Here is a 25,796-nt window from a genome sequence, read left to right as displayed (position 1 = left end):
TTAATAAGAAAACCACTTCACAGTCCTTACAGGCTTGAGTTTGTCACATATGACATTCACTCAGCAGAATCTGAAGACTGAAGTCAGTGGGGGGGGGGGGGGGGAAAGAAAGCAGGATTGCGTTGCATTCCCCCTGCATGTCTCCCTTTGAGCACACTGCCCTCTGTATTCAGTTCAGATCTCCAGAGCCTGTGAAAATAATGATAATGGTTTTACTTCCCTTGACCTCTTGCTCCCTTATAAATCAGAATCCTATAGACCTTTCCCACAGTGCGAGGGTCCTCCTACGTATTCGAGCCTGTGAAGGTAGGTATTTTATATGAAGGCAATTTAATCATGTGGGCGTGCTCCCTGGCTTCAGAACTTGCTGTAGACAAGCACCATGGCGCTTTTACTACAGGAGTATCTCGATTTATTCAGCTGCTTCACTCATGAAATAAGAGCAAAATAATTATTCAGATCCTAATTTAAATTTCAGTCAGTGCTAAGATGAACTGATTCTCTGTGATCAGAGGATAAATAATCACAAGTTTGATTACAAAGCACGGTCTGTTTAAAGCTATGTCACCTTCCTTCCCAAAATTGTTGGAGGGATGATCCAAATTTGGGGTATCCGGTTTGGGCTAATATTTTAACTCCAAGGATAAGCCTACATCAGGCACTAGGTAATTTTCTCCATTCATGTCTTGCTGTTTCCCAGGAGCAGTTTTTCCCTAGAGTGAGAGCCCTTTTGTTCCCCTAGCTACTCAAAAGAACTTTGAAATTTGTCCAATTGATCCTTGCTTTGAGGGAGTCCCAGCTGATGTAGTTGGCTTCATTTTTAGTCTTTTCAGGAGTAGGAGATCTGCCAAAACCATATGTAGAAGAGGAGACAGCTACAGAAGGTTCTTACCACCCATATGAGTTCAAAAAATCCTAAAGCTGCTCTAAATTTGACTGCAGGTCACTCGGATTCACGTACCTGGGGATCAAACTATCACAAAGGGACCAACAGCTGCGTTGACTCTATTCCTCAGGGTTTCCAACTGGAAATCAAATTGGAACCTGGTCTCAAAGCTTCAATATGCTTTAATTGTATTAAATAAAATACTAATTGATTCAAGAAAAGAACATTTAAAGTGAGGCTTTTTTAATATTTGTACTAGCTTTTTCTGTTGCAACCTGTAATATGTAACAAAATACAGCAACGTGCACACTGTGACGGTATTCATCTAGGCATACACAAAAATATCATAAAATAAAATATATTTATAAATTGCCTACTCATTTTTTTCTATTCATAATGCAGTTGTTGCTTTTGGTTCCCCATGATATTAGAATATATTAATCTTAACTACTGCAGGTGCTTTAGTAAAATTACAGATGAGTAGTGGACCAATGATTGAGGAAATACAGAGTAAAAGCAGCAAGAAAAAATGCAAGACATCAGTATTTCGGCGTTCTTTGACATCTACATCTGCAAAAATGTGTTCTTTGATGTTATGTCTATAAAAGGTAAAAATCAAAGTTAATACAGACAGAGAGTAACAGTAGATTATCTTTTCATGTCCCCTTTGGGTCTTAGGAAAATAAAGACAATAACTATGAGAACTCAGCTACGACAGCAAACTGTGTCAGCAGCTCTGACCTGAAATTGCACCCCTGAATAGTATTCCCAGGATGAGGGGCAAGCAAAAAAAATCATTAAAACTTCATAAGTAAATGTGTAAAAAATCCAGAAGAACTGCCTGTACAAAATCACATCCAGCACATACACTACAATAAAAATGCACTCGAAAGCTCTGTCTCTCCTGAGAGGACTGTCTTAACAGAAAGAGCATAATTAACATTGATGTCACACTCCTGCAAGTCATCGGTTACCAAATACCATATAAATACCCTTGTATACAATATTATTAGTATTCCTAGACAAATGCTCAGTCCTCTCTAGTGGACTCTACGTTAATACATCTCTTTATCCTGCCTACCTAATTCTTTCTCTCGGATTTAAACAAGCCAAAAAACTCACCTTATGCTACTGCAGAAGCAATTTTTATTTTTGAAGGTTAATCCAACTCAGCAGGATTTAGGGATGGCACTTTTGCTTGGTTGTAGGCATGTTGGCTCAGGCCAGACAGCTGTTTGGACATTCTCCACTGGGAATCTTGCCCTCAACACCCACAGTTGATGCACATACATGGTCTACTGGCTGCCTACTTCCATGCCCATCTGTTCAGATGGCATGGTGCCCACTCACAAGTTCGCTGGATCCTTGCCCTTAGTGTGTAGATGCCAGGCAATGATGGGCTTAGATGGGCAGCCTGCAAAATACTGAAAGGGATCATTTTTTTCCTGTAGGAAGTCCTTCCTCTGCAATAGCACTGAAGCATGGACACCACATGCTACCCTACACTTAATAACACCTGTGGACATATATGTGCCAGAAGTACAAGGGCAGGGGGGAATATATTGGGGGAAAAAAATACAAAATGGAATGATACAGGGAAATTGCAAAGATTCTTCTGTAAGAATATGCTCTACGTTGTCAATGGCAGTGGAGGGATACCTGGGCTAACTTGAAACAAACTGGCTCAAGCATCAGAGCAGCATAGCCGTGGCCACATGAGCCAGAGCACAGCCTAATTTATACCACTTCCCAGGCTAGCCTGCTTCTGATATCCTACTTAGCTTAAAACTACCTTGGGCACTGCACATCACTCAGTGGCCATAGTGTATAAAAATCAAAGGTAGATAATACAGAAAGCAGCGTGAACCAAATCCAGACCTGTCTACAATTGTTTACCTTCAATGCACATTCCATATACACCGTTACACACAAAATATTCCATGGTAAACAATGGCACCAGAAAGGTAGATAGTAAAAAAGTCATTTCAACAAAGATCCATTTTAATTTGTGTCATTGTCCTTTGAAATAATAACTGAGAAAACCCGACTTGGTAACAAGGGATTCTTTTTATAAAAATTAGTAGAGGACAAAAGCTTCTGTCTCTGGTGGTTTTGAGCTCAAAAGCCAACCCTATTGCAGATAATTTAGGACAAAGCAGTAATGTTAAAAATAAAGTATCGTTTTCTTCCCAAACATACTTAGATTAACAGCAAATGAACACATAAAATAATTTTATTACTTTAAATATAAGCTACTTACCAAATTAATATTTTTGTTAACTATTACAAAAAATATATTTTATTAACATTCTAATTGAAATTATTTGAACAATTTTATGTGTGCATATAAATCCCGTGGTATTTTTACACACACTTCATAGATCTTTAGCTGTCCTTCATGCACTGAGAGTCATTAGAAAAGTTACATACTATAGTTTCTGCTCTTTGATTAGATGACTGAAACTTTTAAAAGGAGGGAGAGGAAAATCAGAGAGAACTCTGTAGCAAAGAATACTTCCAACAGAGTCTTCCAGGACTTCTTTCTGCCAACACTCTGGCGAACAAACTATCACACTTACAAACACTCATGGAAAATTAATAAAATGAGTTGCAAATACCCATGAAACATATTCACGAGATTATTCTAACAAGTGTTTTTCTCTTTTTTCTTCCCCTCCTCCTTACTCAGCGCACCCCAATACTGCTCTAACGATTACGGACACTTGCTAGCAGGCTGAAAGGAGATATAAAAGCTACAGCATGGCTGGATCTGCAGCCTGGCTTGGGGCTCTTATCTACTCAGCAGTGGAAGCCTGTGCTCGAAGGCACATTTAAGCTGTGTCTAACTTAGTGTTTACTCTAGGGTGACTGGATTTGAGCGCGCTGTCCCTACCCTAGAGAATTGTTTGCTGCGCAGAGACATCAGTCTTGTCTTTGAGCATGCTCCGCCGAATCAGTCATGTATGACTACTTGATCTGTTTTGGTCTGGACATATTGTCAAATTGTTGTGTCCAAGTTTCACAGGAACAGCGCCGAAAAAGTCCTGGCTCCAGAATGAAATTAGATTTATAAGGAACACAAGCCAAAAAAGTCGATATGAATGCCCAGTGACAAAACTCAAAGAACCTGAATAAAAACTATTTTGCTCTGACTTCCAAGCTTAGTTCAGCTCCTTTACTCTGAAGGGAAAGAACCACTAAGACTACCTCCTTTCTGACTTTTAGGTTGCTGATTCCAGGCAATGCAGAGGTAAAATATTGGTTTTTACAATGGAAAGTCCTTTGTTTTTGTCAGTAGAGGAATTTTCACAAAGTACGTTTTTAATGAGATTGGAAAGAATATCTCCTAACACAGGTCATGGCTGAAAAACCCATAGCCAAAACTTATTAAAAACTATTCAGAGATCAAAATTAGAAACTGTAATACAGAACCACTTGGATACCTGTCAGATTGAGAATATCTAGATGGCCATCTAACTTGCCACCTGCTCTCCCTTCCCTTTGCACTAATAACCTGAGTAAGCTTGTGAATGCTTTTTTTCCCCAACCCTGTTGGCTCATATTAGTCTCTCATATCATCACGACCTGTAATCTCTTAAAAAAATCAGTATTGCTTATTAGCATCGTTCAGACAACCAAAGTATGTACGCAGAAGAAGAAAGAATGAAGCAAAGTTTTCAAACAGATTTTCCCAGGTGCCATTATAAACACTAACATGAAAGAAATAGAGTAATCAAGATAATAACTGATCTACTTCAAGTAGCTTTTTAAGCAAATGGGTGATTTTGCAAAGGTCAATTAACAGGGTGACTCCTTCCTATTCTGTTTGAAATCATGTTATTCAGCTAGGAAAAGAACAAAAATATTTAAAAGCTTAACTTTTCTTCACTCTTCCTTTGAGATTTCTCAGTTTTATATTAAATCACAACCTTGCAGCAAAGCAGGTAGGACAGCAGTGATTGCTCATACTGTTAGCCTGCTCTGGGATTCTCCGTTTGCAATTTGCCTTCATCTCACACAAAATTAATATCCTAGCACTTTTATCAAAACCTACTGACACAGTAAAAGTACTATAATGCAAAGGTTAGGGTTTGTTTGGGTTTTTTTAAATACCAAAATTAGTGCTTCAAATTTATATTGGGCTTCAGGGTTCTTGATTTGATCCTTTGTCACACAGGTTAAAAAGAAAAAAGAAAAAAAAAAATGTCATCAATTTGTGTCTTGGCAAAGTAAGAACTACAATCGCAAAATGCTATTATCCATATTGCTTAAGTATTATTTCATTATTTGCCCTTCATATATAAATAAACATTTCAAATAACACAACACTCCCTTTTGTGCACTGAAGACCACATATAAGAGAGGGAAGTGCCTATTTCTGATCCAAGCACACTGAATCTCCTGGTTTTATTCTTGTGGCATTACACTGATAGCAAACCACATAACACTAATACAGCAGACAAAGAAAAGAAGAAATGGAATTATCCTGTTTGAAACTTCTGAAGTGTCTAGACAGACTGAAAATTGCCCCTGGTTTGATTTTCCTCATTCTCTTCTGATAAAGAAGTCTCCTACCTTACATATAACAGAAAACCCTCAACAAAACAAAATGAGAATCATTCATTGCCATCCAAAATGCAGGCAGTGTATAAAGGCAGTACTTAGTCTGGGTGCACTGCCAGAAAAGTCATCGACCTTATTAAAAAAAAAATTAAATTAAAAATTAAATATTACAAATTTTTTAAAAGAAATTAAAAAGAGAAGAAAAGGCACCTCAGGAAAACAAATGAGCCAAATGTTATTAGAAGCTTAGGTGGTACATGAAAACAGAACTTTGAGTATATATTTCAATGCATATATACCATGCTGTACACATATATATACCACACTGTCAGCAAAGTCACAAACATGCATCACATAATGGAGGGGAAAAGGCTTTGATTTATCACTTATGTGCTGGGTTTCTTCCTCTTTCAACCCCAGTCCAATGAAGGCTTTCAAATAGTACCTGTCACTGGATCTCTTTGCTTCTCCACCCCTTGACATGGCTGAGGAATCAAGATGGCACTGCTTATGGAAATGTTTTTATAAATATTTTATCCAAACTGCACTGGACTTAGCCTAAGAAATTTCTGTTTGATATCTCCCTGGAAGGGATCCATTTCTTATTTGAAGACATGAAAAAATGATGAATTTACCAATTCTCTTGATAGTTTCCCACTAGTCTTTGCAAAATGTACTGTAACTCTCATTTTGTTTTGGGAGGGTTCCAACTTCCAGACATTTCATCTTGTATTGCCTTTTTCTGCTACATTAAAGAACTGTTTGGTGCCCAGTGTTATCCCTCAATGTAGGTAAGTAGGAAATCAATTGCTTTTCAATTTCTGTTGGATAATTTAAACGTACTGAGGTCTGTAGGTCCTTCATTGGCAAGAAAATTTTCCTAACCTCCAATTATTTTTTTTTGCCTCTTCCTTTCATAATTCTCATTATTTTAGTATTAATATTCTAGTTTCCTTTTCCTCAATGCCCCTAATAGAAATGAACACTTGCTGTCTCACCTCTTCATTATCACACACGAGGGTCAGCTCAAACTTTTTGACACCGAAACACCTGTAGGAGCTATGTTTTGCAGTAAAGTCTCAGAATACACTTCCTAGTTCTGGGAACAGCATGGTCGGTGTTTCCCATAGATAGATATATTTGGATAAATTAAAATGCACTTTCAGCCATTAAGCGATCCAGATCACTCTCCACAAGAGCCTTTACCCAGATCTATTTGCCAGTCCATCAATCTTTGCTTTATTTTAAAATGTTATTAGAACTGTTCTATTTATTTCCATATCATGGATAAAAAAAGAGTGATTAGTGTCAAGCTTAGTACAAGTCCCTGGAGAACAACTCTAAAAATTCACCCAGTTGATGATGATTCCCCATGGACTACTTTCCGAAATGTGTAAATTAATCAGTTCTTAATCCATTTAACATGTGCTTCACTGATAGAGCACATAGCTAATATTTAATCAGAATGCAACGTAGTATTAATCCGAGTGATTTACAAACTTTCACTACGCTTCACAAACACGGCTGCCTTTTTCAATGAGACCTGCATCAAAAAATAATGGTGTTTGGTTGGGTTTTTAAAATTTGGTTTTTATTTTATTGACATTAATGACATTCTTGACTTCTTTTCTTTTTTAATTAAACCCTGCAACAATTTTTCCATTAATTGACCCAATACTCTGTTAGATTAATTTGTCTATAAAATTTTCCGAGTCATATTTTCCCATTTTGGGTATTGGCACAACAATTACCCTTTTTGAACCTTTTGTAATTTCCATGGCAATCTAATATTTATTTAAGATTGAAATCAACAGGCAAGGACCACCTCAGAAAACTCTTTAAGGCTCTAACATGACATTCATTTACATTTCCTAAAATTTTGCTAAATTTTGCTAATTTTTCTACAATTAGCATCACTGGTAGATGCCATTCAGCATGTTATGAGTCATTAATAGTGTGGAAAGTTCATCATCAGTTTCTTGTAAGCAAATCATGCCTGATTTTAAAACAAACAATCTAAACCCCACAAATATTTATTGACTGTTTCTGTCTTTCCTGCATCACTATGAACAGCTGCATCACCTTAAGAGTGTGCTTGTGAAAGTGCTGGCATTAAGCTCTAATTTTAAGAGATAAAACAAGATTCTAGACACTATTCCTGTGCACAGAGTTCAGAACTTAAAGAATTGTGAAAAGTTAAAGCATCAGTTTGGTCCAGCATTGCAGTGCTTGTAGGATTCCCCTCAGCAATACAATAGCTGGGTGAAGTTTATTACAGGGAAGATTTTATACGCTGTTTAGCATTTGGCTGCTTTTCACTGTGTAAAGGACCTGTCTATCTCTGTAATGGGTGCCATTACAAAAACCAGTCAATTAGTCAATATATCTCAGTTTGTCACCACCTAGATTCAGTGACTATAGATTTATAAAATGGTGAATGCATGACATGTTGTCTTATAGAAAGGAAAAAATTACCTGGATTCTACAATTTCCACATGCTGAAGTAATGAAGTTCATTTTGCAGTGTGCTGTATTTTATACAACCATCTATTTATCTATAAGAAATGTTGCCAAATCAAAAATGGGATAATTTGTCTCATTTATACAGGTGCACATACAATCAGAAAGGCCGGGGCAAGCTGGCATATTGCATCATGCTGATTTTTAAAATATCTGCTTATATCTTCTTGCAGGTTTAAGCATGTGTATATGTTAAAGTGGAACAAAATGGAAGATAAATCTGCCTAAATTACAAATCCTTCAGTAATGTATTACACATTGTCAAAGAAATTAATTTGCAAACTATTTTCTGTGTTGTTCTAGGAATATCAAAATTTAAACAACGCTCTGAATAAACATCTTAGAATGTTCTAATGTCGGTATACAAAGGGCCATTCTCTTCTCAGCTCATATATCCCAAATGCTGTAAATGGAGATTGACCTAAAAAAAACCCTCCTCCAGATTTGAAGATCATCAGATCTATTACACAAACCCATTGAGGCACAGACATAGCGGTTGTTGTAAATGTTCAGAAAGATTAGCATAAAAGCACAAGTAACTCTAATAGGTGCTTAAGAACAACCAGTGGGAAGTGGAAATGGTTGTTTGCATATATACCACTGTGAGAATTCATCTATTTATGGTGCAAACGCACACAGAAGTGTGTGATGATAGTGAATTTTTTCCGTAAAATATTCTTTTAAAAATTACTGAAAGATTAAGAGGTAGTCAAATGGCATAGGTGGACTTTTCTTTTCTTAAAATTGCTTGCATATGCTTTGTAAGTGATATTTTTCTGAGCCTAACACCCTCTGTTTTGTAGGTCATACGGATATCTACAGACTGTGCGGATACTGAAGGCGCTTGTCCTTTAGCCTTCTGCCTCACCACATGATTGAGCATCCATATACCTTACAACCATACACCCTGTCGAGTGTTATTCTCTTACATATCACAATTTACCTCGCTTTCTCCACTCAAACATGCAACCAAGCTGAGCAACAAGCTGCTTCAGCTGCCATGTCATTTCAGTTTTTACACATCTTCTCTTTTTATGTGTGCTCTACATCTCCGTGATGTCTCATCTCCCCGTTCCACTGCCATAGGCTACAAGTCAGGAACAAAGCTCAGGCTCAATGTCAAACAGAGTGAAAATGGGAAAATATCATAGAAGAAAAAATTAATGGGCACAAACACAGCTCTAAAACTTCCATCCTTGTGGGCTTTGCAACTTTCCCTCATTCCTTGGCAAAATCTGAAGTAGAAGGCAGGAATAGTATTTGTGTAGAAAATGCCTTAAAAAGATATTTAGCTAAGGAAAATACAAGTACAAAAAACTCAAAATGGAAGAGTTATGCTTACATATTAAGGAGTAAATAATCCCATGAAATGTGCAAACAGCCCCCTTTTATCTGAAGCATTTTCCACTTTTTTCCATTCCCCTCCATTCTCCTGCCTTCCCCTTCTCCTTGCCTGACCACCATGGCTTGTGGAGATCCGCATTTCCAAAACTGGAGTCCGAGGCTGAAATCATAGCTTCTCTGCCTGAACCGAGGCCTTTCACTCATTTCAAACAGGGAAATTTCATGTGAAACACAAGTGACATCTCTCTCTTCTCAATGGGTTGACTAGTTATGTCTTTAGAACAAAAATGTCACCTTTCATCTTTTCTCACTGTTTTTTTTAGGTAATAAATATTTTTGTTTTCCTAAGGAAATTACAAAGTTTGCAACCTACATTTGAACAAAAATAATTTAAAAATGTAAAACCTACTTTAAAGATGATTGATCTTACCCACACTGACGTGGCCAGCAAATACACAGATTTCCATTGCATGAAATGATGGTCTTACATGTCATTAGTCATTCTGTTACTATGAAATCTAAGACTTTTTAAAAAAATAGGGATCGTATATTTCTGTTACAAAGCAGAGATCCCACAGCACACTATTGTATAAGGAAAAGGGGATACTTTGTTTTTATTCTCACAGTATTGAATTATCTTCTTCTAGAAAATATCTTGTTCAGAACCCTGTCTCGCTCATCCCCAAATGACTTTATTTTTCAAAAAATAGCACTCCTCCTCTTTTTGTAGGTCCCCAAAATCAAACACAAGAGTAAATGCTAATAAGACAAATATTAACATTGGTATTTTATTCGGATCCAGATACTTAATTTATCAGCTAAATTATTTATGTGGGAGATAACACCATACTCTGTGTGACCCTGTTTCTTATTGTGTGTAAACCTTACCTGAACATATTATATGTAAGCTTAACAAACCCTTTCACTTTTACATTACTATACTTCATCTTTTCACTATTTGAAGCATATAATTTATGTTTTTGAACTAACATGCTATAACTGAGTTTAATGCACATTATACATATATTTTTTAAAATTATATAAGATGAGCAAACCAGAGTTGAAAAATAAAATGCCTCTTTTTTTAGGGGTGCATGCATTCATGATGCATCTTCAGTCTGTTTATTAAGTAATCATATCTGGGTACAAGTGTCAACACAATTTATGTTTTGAATAATGTGAAGCAGATAACCTCAATTAACAAGTAATTAGAGTCATTTTCCTATTAAGCAGTTTCCCTAATTGTTTTTGAAACCTGGAACTAAAATTGTAATAAATAATAAGCGGCCAAAACATATCCCTGCATTAGCTTAATCCAGGCTCTTCCACTGGAGCCTGGCTAAAACACAGCAGAAATAAGGGCTGAATATCCATGCGATATTGAGATGTGAGAAATGCTGTTTTGTGGCTGTGGACCCCTGCATAGTCCACTCTTTTCTGTGATTGTTTTTTTTTTTTTCTTCAACATTCTTTTTCCTTTCCCTCTCTCTTTTCACCCCTGTGATTTCTTATTTGAACATTTAATGTGTGAAGTATTTGACTTAATCATTACTGTGGATTGACTAGAGCTTATCAGGGAAAAGCCATCCCACAGTGAATACACAGAGTATCATCTCTGTTGAACTACAGTTTGTAGTAGCACAAATTAATTTGATAGCTCATGTTCTACCTTGCCAGCGTATTATACCTCTGTTTATGTAAAATGATAAATATGACCTGGTTTTCCCAAAGAACTTATATAGAACAATTTGTGGGTTTGCTGCTGGTCATCAAAAAAAAAGTCCTTCCCTTTGATATCGGTCTTTAAATAGATACAAGTCATATGTCAAGTACAATAAATATGCTCAGAGATTATAAAAATCCCATATACATTTATCTGCTTACACTACATGAAATCATGGAAAACACCTATCTTGCCTTTTGTCTGCCATAGCAAAAAATGGGGGGGAAAAAAATATCTAGTTAAATACAAAAAGAAATCCAGCAGCTGCTCTTCACCCTAAGCCAAAACAAACAAACTAAAAACTAACAAAAAACCTATTAAAGAGTCCCAGGATAAAAAAGCAAGTGCAATAATATTGTCTTCACCCACAAACTCCAACCTTAGTCAAAGCCTCAGGTCTTGCAGATAGATTTATCACAATTGCAGCTAGAGAGCTGTAGCAGTAGGATATAACATTTTCACCTGAAGGTAAGGAAAGAGAGATTTCTTCTAGTCTGTGAAGGAACCAAAGTATCTGTGACTACTCAAAAGGGCTCTTAGTATATATCTAACTAGACTGTATCCCCTGCCCCACAAATAGACACTTTGCTGTTGTCTCTTTGTCTACAGGAAATTTTGCCAGCCAGCCCTGGAAGATTATAGGACATATATTTTCTCTATTTTTTAAAAAAATTTTGATAAGGTAATAAATCAAAACCAGACCCCTGAGAATAAAAAAGTGAAAACCCTAGGAAGACACCCTGAGAAATTCCAGGAAAAACTCTGACAGTTACAGGAGGACATGAGCTGTTCAGAAGGAATACAAACATTTAAATAATATATTTTGCTGGAAATTAGGCTTTGGGAGAAATCCCATTGATTTCTTTTAAGTCATTTTATTAAAATGTCTATTAATGCTTGGCTTGCACTTTGTGGCTATAAGAGATGTTGGAATGAAGAGCTATCAAAGGTGGCTATCAAAGTTTTTTTCTTTTTTCCATTTAACTTTTTCTAACTATTAAGCTGCTCATTTTGTGGAGACAATCATTAGTGTCTTTAATGTGAAACAAAGCTTCTGGATAAGAGCTGCTAGCTGAAGATCAATATGAAAGATATCATTTCAGTTACAGCTTTAATAACTGTAACAATAGGGAGCCTGGCATCGCCGACTTTATGCATTAATGTAATTTAGAATCTACCAGGTACAAATCTTATCAAACATTAGCAGTGGCTGCTCTGGGATTTTCTAGGTATGGAAACTGCGTGATAAATGGGAAGTATTTTAAAGGTAAACTTTCATGTAATCACGCTCATCTTCCATAAAACCATGAAAGAATTTACATGAAGAAAATAAAATAAAACCAAAAGAGATTCTTGGAAAAGGATGGCAGTTTATAAGGAACTGGTGGTGCATGGATATGGAACGTGCTCAGAGTACACTAGGATGTCTCTCTTGTGTAGATCATTGCAAAAATCGTAAGACCCACAAGACTGGAGGAGGATTAGGAGTTTCAGCCAAATTCAGTGCAATTAAAGATTTTCTACAAAACACCATATGTAGAAGTCCACACCTACCTGGACGTGCATTGCATAGCTTCCAGTTAAACTATGGAATAGATGAGGAGATTTTTCCCAGGCTGCCCGCAAAGCATCAGCTCTGCAGACCAGGAGCATGACTCTTCCTCTGGCTGGGACCCACAGCTCTGCACAGCTGCAGCAAATTCACCTTTCCCACCCCATTCTTCCAGTCCACCTGCCCCAAATCCCTCAGCTCCCTACTTGCTCTGTGCTTTTAACAATCACCAGCCCATTACCCCAACCTTTCCCACGCTTTTGAGATATTCATGGTGGTATCATCCTTATTCTTCTGCAACAGTTTATCTACAGTCATGTTATTTTTTTCCCAGCTCTTCAATTTCTTAATTAAAAAAAAAAAAAAAATCACACACACCCCCCCTCAAAAAAAAAGAAAATCAGGTCTGAAAATGTTAAAACACAAATTTTGGATCTTCCCTGCAAAGTTACTCTTAAAACCTGATGTAACCAATTGGCAGTTTTTTAAACAATTTGTTTAACTTGTGTCCAAATGTCTTCAGGTTTTAGTGCTTACAGGTGGCCACTTTAGATTTACACTTTAATTTTGAGAGAGATCTAAACTGGGAACACTAAATTTTCAGTTTATCATTTGCTGATAAAAAATGGAAAGCTCAAAGTTGAAGTAGCCAACTACTGAAAAGAGTTGGCACCTGGCACTTTAATTTTTAAACACTGGGTTTTTTTGTATAACGAGGTTATAAAGCAAAGAGTCTGACTTCAGGACCACCATCAAGAAGAATGAGCTCTTAAGGATGACAGAACTGCTGACGTGAAGCTCAGTTGCTCCAAAACTCAGGTTTGGTCCAAATAGACAAAAGTTTGGATGCTCATCTGGGTTTTCTACCTGCCTTGGGGCTAGAGATGTCATGAGAACAGATTCGCTCATCACAGCTGCAGTACTTCCAGTTCTGGCCATGGATGAAATATCTAGGAAGACAACCTTTTTGCAGAGCGCTGGGGAGTGGGGGAAAGCAAGGGAAAACAGGATAAGATATTTCAAAATCTTTCAGATTTGGTTCAAAAATTGAGGGAAGATTCAGAGACTGGAAAGGATAGCACATTATTGCTTTATTTGGGTTTTGCCTGTACTCTTAAATGCAACATTTTACTGTAGCAGTCAGAATATGTGGCAGCTCAGTCAATAATCATGAAAAGAAAGGCATGACTGTTTCTAAAGTTTAGACGTATTCAGCATTGCCCTAAAATAACAAATATAAAATAGTAGTATTGGTCCCTGACATACAAATCATTATCATTCAGTCTGTACACTGAACGATGGATGTCCTTCTTTCCCTCAAGGTGTAGGGTCCTGGGCCCTTGGAAGGGGAAGGTTTGAATTCCAGTCTTGCCATGGCTGTGAAATCGCACTGCATGTATGCGTGCACACCCATAAACACAAAATCACAGATGACCAAGATCTATTTCCATTAAGGCTATGAACCTCGCCAAACAAGAAATCAAACAGAAAATAAAATATTACCATGTTAACATGACTGGATCAGATCCTGCACTTATTGCTCCTAGAAAAAAAAAAAAAGCTGACTTCAAAGGGAATTTGATCTGATTTAGGGCAGGAGAATGCTGCTGTCAACTATTTGTCTAAGAATAGGCACATTGCCTAACAAGGACACTCCACTGTCTGGTTTAAAACCTCTTCTCAGTGCATTAAACAACATTTAGTAAGCATGTCCATGTACTGTGCAATAGCACATGTATTTAGGGTGTGCATAAAATAATTTGATCCCCATTTCATTGCATCGGTAGTGCAATTATTACACTGCAGTAATAAAACAAACAAACAAACAAAAAAAACATGGTTCTTTACCTCTCCTGTCATGTTGCGTTGGGTCACTTTGTGTCACATGATGTGATATAATGTAACTCAATGCAAGGAGACACATGTCCCTTCTCATTGGAAATTTAAAGAAATGGAGCTTGCTTTTCCCCTGTGGGAAACTATGCAGGTCAGGTGCCCAAGACTAGCTACGGGAAGTTTGATATCATCTCAGTTTCAGTACCTACATATTTCAAATCTTATGGTGTTTTGAAAGGAAACGTGTTAGGTGCCACAATTTAGCCGTAATACAGTACTTAATAAAGATAGCGTAGGAGGAATATAATTCCACAGCTTATGTTCCTTGTCACGGCGTGCGCTGACACATATTGCCAAAGAGACTCTTTCAAACAATACTTTTAAGCATACGTTTTGAAATATACACTATAAAACATGAAAGCCCTCAGAGAAACCTAATGCCGCTAAAAAGCACGTGGGTATGGAATCAAGGGAACAGAACTGATTAATGATGAAGCCAAAACAAGACTTTTTTTGATGAAAAATAGAGAAAAAGTTAAACACAGAGAATATAGATAAGGAAAATGTACAGGACCTGGGGCCAAGTTCCCTTCTCAGTTACACCAGCATAATCGTGGAATAATTCTATTTCAATTAATAGAGTTAATATGATGAGAATAGAATTATCTACGTAATGAGCACTATTGAAACATAACAGTTGACCCAGCTCTGAGGCAGACTCTGTGATGTGTGCAAAGGAGATACACAGCCTCCTCAGTCCTGTTTTGCAGGTAGAGAAACAGAAGAAAGGACTCAAAACCTCTTGGCAGGCCAATGTCTAAGCTGGGACCAAGGGAAACATGACAAATTCCAGTCCAGCTCCTTCTCCACTTAGTTACAATCAATAAATACAACACAAGGCTATCATGGAAGCCAAGTGAAATTTTATGTATATAAAATATTATCTCTCTGACATCATGGCACGTTGCTCTCTCACTGCTGAAGCAAAGAGGAGTAGCTTTATAGTGTGTTCGGACAGTTAGCGTCAGGGTAGTAACTTCAGTGTCATTAACATGTCTATACATTTGAGTGCCACCATTTACAGGATAAAATAGCAGAAAAAAATAGAAACCTGAGAAGCACGTTCAGAACAGATGCACGAAATAAGTTTTTCCTTCTGGCAAAAAAGCACAAGGATGTATGGAATGGACTATGAAATAATGAAGATGATCCAAAAGAACTGGGATCATTTCAATTTGAATTAGACTTTAAATTACAGAAAATAATACCATTCAAGGGGTTCTGTTTAGTTAAAACCTCATGTCTAGGTTTTCTTAGTCAGCTCAATTTCCTTACCAGGACAGTTCAAAGGCTTAATTTTGCAGAGCTTTGGAACAAGCAAGTTCTGAGCTACAAGAACTTGATCCAACTCCAAGATCGTCCTTTGGCTTTGAACAAGCAGAGAAACATTTGGAGTTTTTGCAATTTACCTCTTTCACATCAAATTCATAATTTTTGCACATTTTTGATAGAAAGAATGAAGAAAGGGGGTGTCTTTTTTTTTTTCCTCTTTTTCCTTCTAAACTCTTGTTGGTTACACAGCCTCAGTCACCATTTACCACTGAGAAATTAAAACCTTAGTCTGCACCTGTCCCCTGCTCTTAAATGAGACATCACATCCTATGTAATGTGCCCAAAAATTGCTATTACTGTAAGTTTGCACTGGTATTCCACAGATTACAGTAAACCAAATAATTTCAAAAGAAGAAACACATATTTACCCCTTGCATCTCCCTGTGTTTTCTGAAGAACTACTAACACCACCCTAGAAGATATTTTCTGAGTGTTTCTTTATCTATTTTTCTATCACTTTGGAAAACCATGGCTTACTTCCCTAAGTGTCGTGAAGAAAAAAAAGGATTCATTGGTGGAAAAAAATGCAGTAATATTTTCCTTTTCCAAAGATACCTGACAGGGCAAGGGAAGATTACGTAGCATGAGATTGAAGAGAAGAGTGTTCAAGCCACCCTGCACCACAGCTTCTGATGTTCCCTTGAGGGAAAGGATGATGTTTTAAATGAACTACCTATGGGTTAGGCAGAAGAGCAAGGTCTGGGCTAGACTGCCCGTCATCGCCTTTCCGGCAGATACACATGCGTTGGTGTTGCCAAATGAAGGTGGGAACTCTGGCCAGACATCTTACAGGGTGAAGATGGGGTTCCTGATCCTGCCCCAAGCTCTTGCACCTGTGATGACACCCCAAAGCACCAGATCCTTGAGAAGAGCCGGCACTGGCATCTCATGTCTCCAAGGCTACTGCCAGTATCAGAGACAAAAAGGGCTGTTAAGAGGAAAGCATAGATTAAAAGAAAATATGAAACAAAAGAAGTGGAGCACGGTTTTTAGATGGCAAATTAAATACTATTTTCACAACCAAGATTTCTTTTTTTTCCCCTCAAGATATACATTACAACAGAGAGAAATGTCATACCTGAAGAAAAATAAAAACCACCTCTTTAATTTTTTATCCTTTTTTAGTTTGTCCTATCAGCTTAAAATTATTTTTTAAATCTTTACACCATGCTTTCTATGAAACTCAAAGGGATTTGCAGGCTCTGAGGAGCACATTGATCTTGTCAAACATCTCCCAAATTGTAGGCAACTCTACTAATGATGATACAAATGTTTCATTCTTTCACTAGATGTCAGGAAAACAATGGTGAGACATTCACAGAGAGGATGCAAAACTTCCCAGCAATGCATTCGGTTAGGAAGGGCTTTCAATATTGAGCATCGCTTCAAATGAGGTATTTTCAAGCGACGGATGATGGGAACGTCGACATGCTGGAGTCAGCGGCTCTTCTAGCTAGCATCTCCCCAATTTTTAAAGGGGGAAAAAAAAAAGAAGGAAAGGAAGGGAAAAAAAAAAAGCCAGTTTGGCACAGACTTGTGCTGCTGCAGCATCATCTGCTCCGCGTGGGATCCCCGGTGCTGCTCTGCCCTCTCGTGCTGCCGCTGCCGCAGAGCAGCCCCCGCGCATCCGTGCGGGACCGCGCTGACAGTCCCCCCTCTGTCACTTCTCACTTTTCCGGCAAGTTCAAGGTCAGTGCCTAGCTATTTTCAGCTCATCTCTTCTTGATCCGTGTAGAGAAATGACAAGGTAACGTGATTTGGGGTCAGCTGTATTACAGGAACCGTTACATAAAGGGAGAGAGTGGAAATCAATCCCAGCTGACAGTGTCTTCAGGATAATCAGCGCTCACTCCATGCCGCTGTCAGCTCTCCTGCATCAAACACCACGTTACTTCTGTCAGATCTCTTTAACAAAACCCTATTCTCACTTTTGGCAAAGTAAATAAATATTTCACCCGGGCTTGCATTTAATTCATTGTTTAGAGAACTTTAACACTTTGGTCTTGCAAAGAGTCCGCATTTATACCGGCAAAGATGCCTTAGCCTGTAGTGTCCATTGCTGCCTGCAAAGGGCATTGGCAAAGATACAAAGTCTTATGAAATACCCCGTTCTTCATATTTTGTGCTTGATTTCTTCATGCAGACAATTGTCCTCCAATTCTCCGTTATTGAGCAGACCTCGGCTTCCCAAAGTGCTTACCTAACCCACGGTCATCCTCACCCCAACCACATCAGAGCTTTTCCTCTAATGTTTCAGGACACCTTCCTCAATTTGTTTGATTATTATTACCTTATCTGAAGAATCTCCTCCCCTAACTAGACATCTTCCCTAACACAGCATTATGAACATATCATTTCACAAGATGTGCCGCGTTAGCCGCGTCTCAATGACAGCACATGGTATGTCACTTTAGGGAGAGAACAGCGATTCTATCCCACCCACCTTGTGCTCCCATGAAACTGCCAAGCCCGCAGTACTCCACCGAAGAACAATTTACCATAATATTAGTTGTCAGTAAATTCAAAGACGCAACTCCTAAAGCTATAAAATGGATTAGAAGCAATTTAAAAAAGAATTAACAAACTAGAGTAAGAGTATACTGTCAACAAACAAATGCTTCATCATAGCACTGTAATTTGGAATTTTAATTACCCCTCTGCTTCTGTAACAAAACAATGTCTGAACTGGCAGCCATTTGAATCTCTCACAGGTCATTGAGCATTCTAGTTAATTACTCTATGAATAGCCTGTTTTTCTCCCCTCTGGAAACACGTTTCTAATGGCAGTCAAGGTCTGACAAATGTGTCATCTACATAATTAGCTAGGAAGCAACACAAAACATTAAACATGCTTTGTGCCGACAACTATCAAAACATTTCATTTGTTGTCAATTATTCATTACTTTGTAGGTTCTGAAGGGGTTGTTATTATGGAAATAAGTCCAGATGCTAACAAGGTTAGAGTTTTTTTATTCAAATTAGTAATCAGAGGACTAACTTTAAAAAATGTATCCCATGTATGTTTATGGCAGCGTTCAATCAGTACTAAATTATAAACGAATTTAGTTAAGTTCAAGTTAAAATAGCCATGGCAGAGCACATACACTAATTTGTAGAGCTGCATCTCTCTTTGAAGTTTTAGGATCTAAGCTGAAGTAGCAAACTTTCAGAACCTTTGGCAAGACTAATTTGTGCTTGGTAAATAGAGTAAAGATTTTCACAGCATGAGATAATGTAAGATTGAAAAAAAAAAAAAAAACCTGGAGGTTTTTGAACCCTTTTTTCTACCCTTCTGTCACACTGAGTAAAAGTCAAAATCAGCAATTCCGACTCATATAATATCTCGTCTGAACTTCAGTTTGGTTTAACAAGGAAGCCAAACCAGTTACATTCACTACTCTCTTAATAGAGCTGAAATGAATTTAGCCTTGCTTTTAAGAAGAAATAGGTGCTGGTTATTTCTTTTTTCTATGATCTCATTATGATGCTGCCTATCAAGCTACACAGCTGAAACGGTACAGTGAAAATGTGTGGAGGAGAAATAAATGGGAAGTTTTACAATAAAATTAACTTATTCCTTTTTAACCAACATTATTTCAGTTGGAGTGCTGTAACACAAATATACAATAAAGAAAACCTTCTCATAGGCATGTATAAGAAAAAGAAGGGGAAAAATATTTGGAATAACCAAAGGCTCATTCTGAGCCTGAAAAAAACACCTGCAGGCAAAATGCTGATCCTGAAAAGAGGTTTGGAGGCAACTTGCATTGCTCCATTGAGAAAAATAGTTTATTGAAGGTAAAGTGAACCCTAAAATATGTTAATGCATTAATATTCTACTTTCAGGCTCTAAGTCAAAAGAGTTTATGGGATGTAGAACCCCCATGGACATGCAGGGGCGCGCTGGGAGCAATGCCCAGTGCAGGCTGAGGGCCTCTGCCCTGGAGCCGGGGCAGCTCCTGAGGTGAGGACCAAGGGACACGCGTATGAGATGGATGAAAAACTGGAGTCAAGGGCTGAATGAGTCAGTCTGCAAGCAAGACACACACCAGAGCACGGATCTAGGTTTTGAAAGCACAAAACCAGCTTGAATACAGTAAGGGGACATATGACACACTTCATTTTTCATTTTCCTGCACTAGAAAGGAGAATGACTGATGTTACTCAACAGATTTTTTTTTGAGAATATTCATGTTCAAGAAGCAAAATTCAACTGTGTTTATGGTCTCACTGCTTTCATACCCACCCTGAAATATTTGGAGTGAACAAGGTGTAAACTTGTATTTAATAACAATTACCACACTTGCCATGGGAAGCTCATATATTTTTCTACATCTGTCTCAGTGCTATTACATGACTTGTGTAACACCTTGAAGGGAACACAGCTAGTTCCTTACAGTGACAAAAGTAGATGCATCTATAATGGACTAGTATATTACATTGAAATTTACAGAGAATAAAGCCTGGGCAGTCACTATTAGAACACAATAAAGAGAATATTTTTTCCCTTCCACCTCAAGTGTACACAGCTATGACAGGAGAAGGTTTTCTACTTTTAGAAATATTTTGTCAAGATTTGTTTTTTCCTCCAGGAAAAAAGTAAGCTGAGAAAACAAAAGTAATCCTCAAAAACTTTCCCTAAATAAACTATACTATAAAAGAAGCTCTGATGATCTCTCTGAGGTTGAAATAATCCATTTTCAGCTAAAACTACCCATAGCAATGAAACTGAAAATACTCTAAAAGAGGGCTGGAGTCTGTCTTGTAATTAACATTAAACAGATAACATATTTGTGAGGAAGTCAAAATATTTTGGAAGCCGATAATCCTGTAAGCCTTAACATGGTATAAAAACAACAAATAAATGCAAAGTGTTACTGTTACACATGCCTGCCTGATCAATGGTTTTCACATATTGATCTATAAATGGAGTTGACAGTCTGTGTTGGCTGCACATTTTCCAAGCAGCTCTATTTTTGTGCAAAACCAATACGGGCAATTACCTTTGTTTGAGATGCCAAGTCTTATCAATTCAATGTGATTTAGTGTCATTTTAATTAAATATCAGGATCTACTTCAGGACAATCTATACAAACAAAGCCTCAAACTTGACTATAAGCTTGATTTGAAGTAAACATGTACAAGCCCTGCAATTTCAAAATATGGCTCAAAAACTCTGCTAAACAGAAGGCTTATATTTTTAGCAATTTTATTTCTGTCTTTTTGGCTAGCCATAACTTTGGCAAGTGTTCTATGATCACAGGAGTAAGAAACAAAAGAAGATTGCTTCCCGTTTCCCTGATAAAGTATTAGAGAGACAAACAAACCTACCAGTTTGTTTAACCTAATCAGAAAAAGCTCTAATACATTAACATTTTGGAATGTCTAAATAGGTTCTAATTCTTAATATAGACACCAATAAAAAAAGACATTTCATTGTTTGAAGTTGTTCTGAATGAAGCAAAATGCACTTCCCTGGGGTTTAACAGATGAAAATAGCAAATATTCATTTACATTGCCAGTTCAGACACTAACATTAAGCAGAGAAAGAGCCCTTGCTTACCACAGTCTGTGTCCAGCTTCATGATTTGTGCTCTTTAAACTCTACATTAATATCAATTTCAATCTTTGTGCAAACCTCAAGCATTTCCACCGAGAATAAATAACGTAAACCCCCAAGAATCTACATTTAGCTTTTGCATCACTTAACTTATGCACTACACATTTGCATCTTTACTACTATAAAATGCACAAGTGCATATGGCCCTACTGATGTACGATGCATATCCTTCTTTGTCACACTATAGAAAATAATCTGTCCACCTTCAAAAGTATAGCCCCAGGTGTGCTTACAAGCATCACAGCAAATGTTTGGGAATACAACAAATCCCTTAGAGAAAATTATGTATTTCCTTCTCTGTAAATCACCAGTTTTGTGCCTGGTTTTTGCGCCTTATTGTCTAGAGCTTCTTTTTTCCCCAAATATGTTTTTGGAATATATATTTCTATTGATTGTTTAAAATGTGCAAAATGCTGATTACCTTAATCCACTGCAGTCAGTAGGTTTTGCATAAGTTGGGTAAAGAGGATTTGACCCATTTATTAATAGAACACAGGGTATAGTGCACATGTCGAATACGAGTGGCGAAAGAGTAATATGGAGCCCCTTATTCAGCTATTTCTAGTTTTTAAAAAGTAAAATCTCTCCAATGATAGAAGAAAAATATTCAGTCAATGTAAAATAGAAAATAAATGTAATCAGTGGATACCTTATAGATTATATAATCTAAAATCACAGAGGCAGACTGTTGAAAACAGAAAATTTCCAAATAGATGATCAGGATAAATCCTTTTTATCTTCTAGCACAAAATAATTAGCTTTGCTTAACCTACTGGCAATATGCACCTTTTAGCAAGGATCTACGTGACTTTAAATGCAAAAGTGAAGACTGTATATAAATGCACTGGAAAAGAGCGTCACGGATTTTAAAACAAGATTGCTAAATGTGTATATATACACATATATGTGTGTGTGTATCAGTTTGACCCTGCTTTTTCAAGACGCTTGGACAGACAGAGCCTACTCCATCACTTTCCCCATAATCCTTCACGAGTCACACGCGCAGATTCAGATGTGTCAGCACACGATTGATACACGCAATTGATATTTCACTGCTCTTTTAACTTGAATCTCACCACGTTTAAAGCATGTATTTGAAAACCTTTCGATCCTTAAGAATTCTGCTTTTACTTTGGGCATTAGCAAACAACTTTAAGAGGCTTATTTAAGTAAATACGCCCAAACACTTTCAGTCTGTCGATATCTAGTCAGAAAATTCCGCGTGGCAAAAAGAGATGAAAAGAATTGAAATAGAGAGGAAATTAGTAGCATGGCAAGCTTTCAATCTATTATGTCGGAGCCAAGTTTGCTTGGGAAAATGACACAGACTCAGTAAAATTCCGCTTTTATATAATTAGCTACTAAACAAATGTAACACAAAGCAACTTTTCAGCTCTCAGCCAATGGATGTATATTGTACCTGCTATGGTTATTGGAAGGCAGCAGTGAATATTTATGTCTAATTTAACTTTTTAGAGCCCTTGCTCTGTAACAGTCCAGCATACTAGCCCCAAAACCAAAGTTATGTAACAAGGTAATATCAACAATGAGAAACTGCATGATAAAATCCTGCCCAAAAGTGAAAAATGCTAATTTTGTCTCATTTAGCAGCTGGATACAGAAATGCTCATTAGTTTTAAGAGGGTTAATCCTTTTAACTTTTGCATATTGATATGCCAATTATGCCTAATTGTACAAGAGGCATCAGTCAAGGTAATAGTGCATAAACACATGAAAGTTATTAAGTACATCCCAACATGTAATAAAGTAGGTGTTAATTGGTAGCTGAGTTCTGCAGGCTATTGAGGTGGATAATTCATTGAGAGATGGATCACTTGTAATTTCTCTACATAATTCCTTTTGCAGTCTCATGCTGTGATGTTTTCATGCTTGTCAAAAACAACTGCAGCCTAGTGCCTTTTGTTAAACACAGCCAATAAAATACGTTAGGCATCATTAAATATACTTAACTTTTAAACTTTTTCAAAGGTACAGTTCTTCTTGATAATACATTATAGTATTCCCAGTAAATTACTATAACCATCGTTTCAAGTTTGTAAAGGAGGAACATTTCACGTCAGATAAAAAGGAAGAAACATGTACAGTGTGTCTGAAGCAAACAATATCATTTAAATGGAAGGTAAATGAGTATCTTATCAGCTGCTAAGATCTAAACAGATTTTTCTCTCCAGATGTACAAGGCGAAATGAGTTAAGCTATACCAGTGAAATTAATGATTAAAATAATGTATTTCTAAATAAATCTGAATTTTGAGTTTGAAGTTTGAGTAAAAGGGAAAAAAATACAGCTGTTATTATAGGCTTCCTCCACTTAATAACTTTGTTAGAAAGCTGAATAGTTCATAGGAATCCATTACATCAACAAAACAAAAAATGAATGGTTGGCATGGTTGTGAGAAGTGACTGAGACCTGGGACTCTGTCCCCAGCTAACAGAGTTTGCTCCCTCATTTGCATTCTCTGAGAACAAAATGGATCTGGAGTCCAAAAAGTGGCTAACATTGCATAAATAATTTTGTAACATCATATGGCCTCAGCTGCAAGTTGCCACCATTATGGAAGAAAATTAACCAGGAGAGACTCATACCAATCAGTTTGTTTAGTAGCTCAGAAGGAGTACGGGGCAGGGACGCAACTGGCAATAGAGTTCATCACTAACTCTTCAATTTCCAAAAAAATGGTAATGGATAAAAAATGACTCAACACTTTCAACTCTGTCAACTATTAAAATAATAAGATAACTTCAGTGTCTGATTTTTACAATTCATTCATTCTTACAGCAAGCCTTATTTTTGTTACGGACTAAGTTGTCCTTTATTTACAGAGTTGTAATTTCCACTTCTTTTCTTTGTATGCTTTTAAAGTTTGTCTTTTGAGAAATCCTGACATATATCTGATACTGTAAGCACTATTCTCTACAGCAGCCATACTTAAGTACTGTAACATTTGAGAGTTGAAATGCTGAGTAGATCAAGGCCCCCAAAGCCAAATTCTGTCTTTCATTGAAGGAACACCTAGCCATATTCCTAAAAATGTATTAGTGCCATTAAATCCTTCCTTGCAAGGGATGATCATGAAACCAGTATCTTAACCATACTTAAGATAATTCTGTAGTTTTTAAAAATTGAGAAGACTCAGAAAATACTAGGAATATTTTACTTACAGGCTCAGTGACTTTCACATTCTCGGACAGGATCATAGATTTGCTTTGGCTCAGTCTGTCGTGGTGACTGTTGGCATTTTTGATCCTCATTTGAACAGCCCCCGTACTGTGGTGGGAAGGATTAGGCTTTTCAGAGGCTGTATCACTTGTAGACCTTTCCATGGTTACTGGATTGACCTGAAGAACATAAAATAAGAGTATTAATCTAGGGACTCTTCATACCAAAATGTTTCAATGCCAGTTATGTGTTACTGTAGTCAGGAGAAGCTGAGTGATCTTGATCATCTTTGAATACCAGGATAACTATCAGCTGTGTCAGCCTGTAGTTTTGTTATTGTCCTTATCACTCACCCATCCAAACTGCCTTGGAAGAGTTAGTTTATGTAAAAGATTATCCTTATCTCAAAAGCCATTCTCCTTTATGGTGTAATCTCCCTGCAAGCCTCTGTCACGTCCAGCTGGCCGCTACTACACTTCGTCTTTGGCCCTGCTCACACTACACATTTTAAATCTTGCAAAGGAAAAGGACATGCTGTGAAGCCAATTAACATATCTTACCTCCACAGATTGATACATGCATGTTACAAGCGTGTTACAGGACCACACTGCAACCCTGCTAGTGTCCTAGATTCAAAGTCAGATCTGATAAAATATCCCTTAATTGTAACAATTCTACCAACAGCACAGATGGGATTTTTGTTTCTCTGTTCATTTTTAAAATTCTGAATGAGGAAAAGGCTGAGTACATCAGCTCTCAAGTCCTTGGAAGGATCAGGGGGAACTTGTACAGAACGATCACCTTCTCTAACAGTGCTGCTCTTCAGCCTCCTGTCTTGGCATAGTGCAACTCAACAAGCTGTTCTAGCTGTTCAAATTCCCAAAACATTTTCTATCAGACAGAGTTGCTTTATATTTCCTTTACAAAACATTCGGACAGTGATGTATGAAATACTAGGACAGAATACAACTCTTGCTTTTTTTCTCTCCCCCTAGCTCACCCTGGCACTACTACACGTAAATCGTGGGTGAAGTAATATGGTAAGAGTCAGAAGAAAACTTGCTATTTATATTTCTATGTAACCATATGAGAAAACATGTAAGGAAGAGATACTATATAAGATGGAATTTCTGATTTCCCTACTATGGAGCCAGTGAAATGGAAATCCATTTAAGTGCAG

At 37.3% G+C, this 25,796-nt stretch overlaps 1 protein-coding gene across 1 annotated transcript in view; it reads right to left on the bottom strand.

Moving 5' to 3' along the window:
• The window catches only part of ARHGAP15 (Rho GTPase activating protein 15), a 311,247-nt gene extending 286,467 nt beyond the window's left edge, over window positions 1-24,780 (bottom strand). Inside the window, exon 1 of the mRNA XM_068408177.1 lies at window positions 24,619-24,780. Coding sequence (XP_068264278.1) covers window positions 24,619-24,780 — 162 coding nt within the window. The remainder of the gene's footprint in view (window positions 1-24,618) is intronic.
• Window positions 24,781-25,796: the final 1,016 nt, after the last annotated feature.

The sequence above is a fragment of the Nyctibius grandis genome, chromosome 9 (genome assembly GCF_013368605.1).
Source record: "Nyctibius grandis isolate bNycGra1 chromosome 9, bNycGra1.pri, whole genome shotgun sequence".
Classification (NCBI taxonomy): domain Eukaryota; kingdom Metazoa; phylum Chordata; class Aves; order Nyctibiiformes; family Nyctibiidae; genus Nyctibius; species Nyctibius grandis.
The sequence above is the reverse complement of the archived record's forward strand: the minus strand, read 5'-3'. Positions and strand labels throughout refer to the sequence as shown.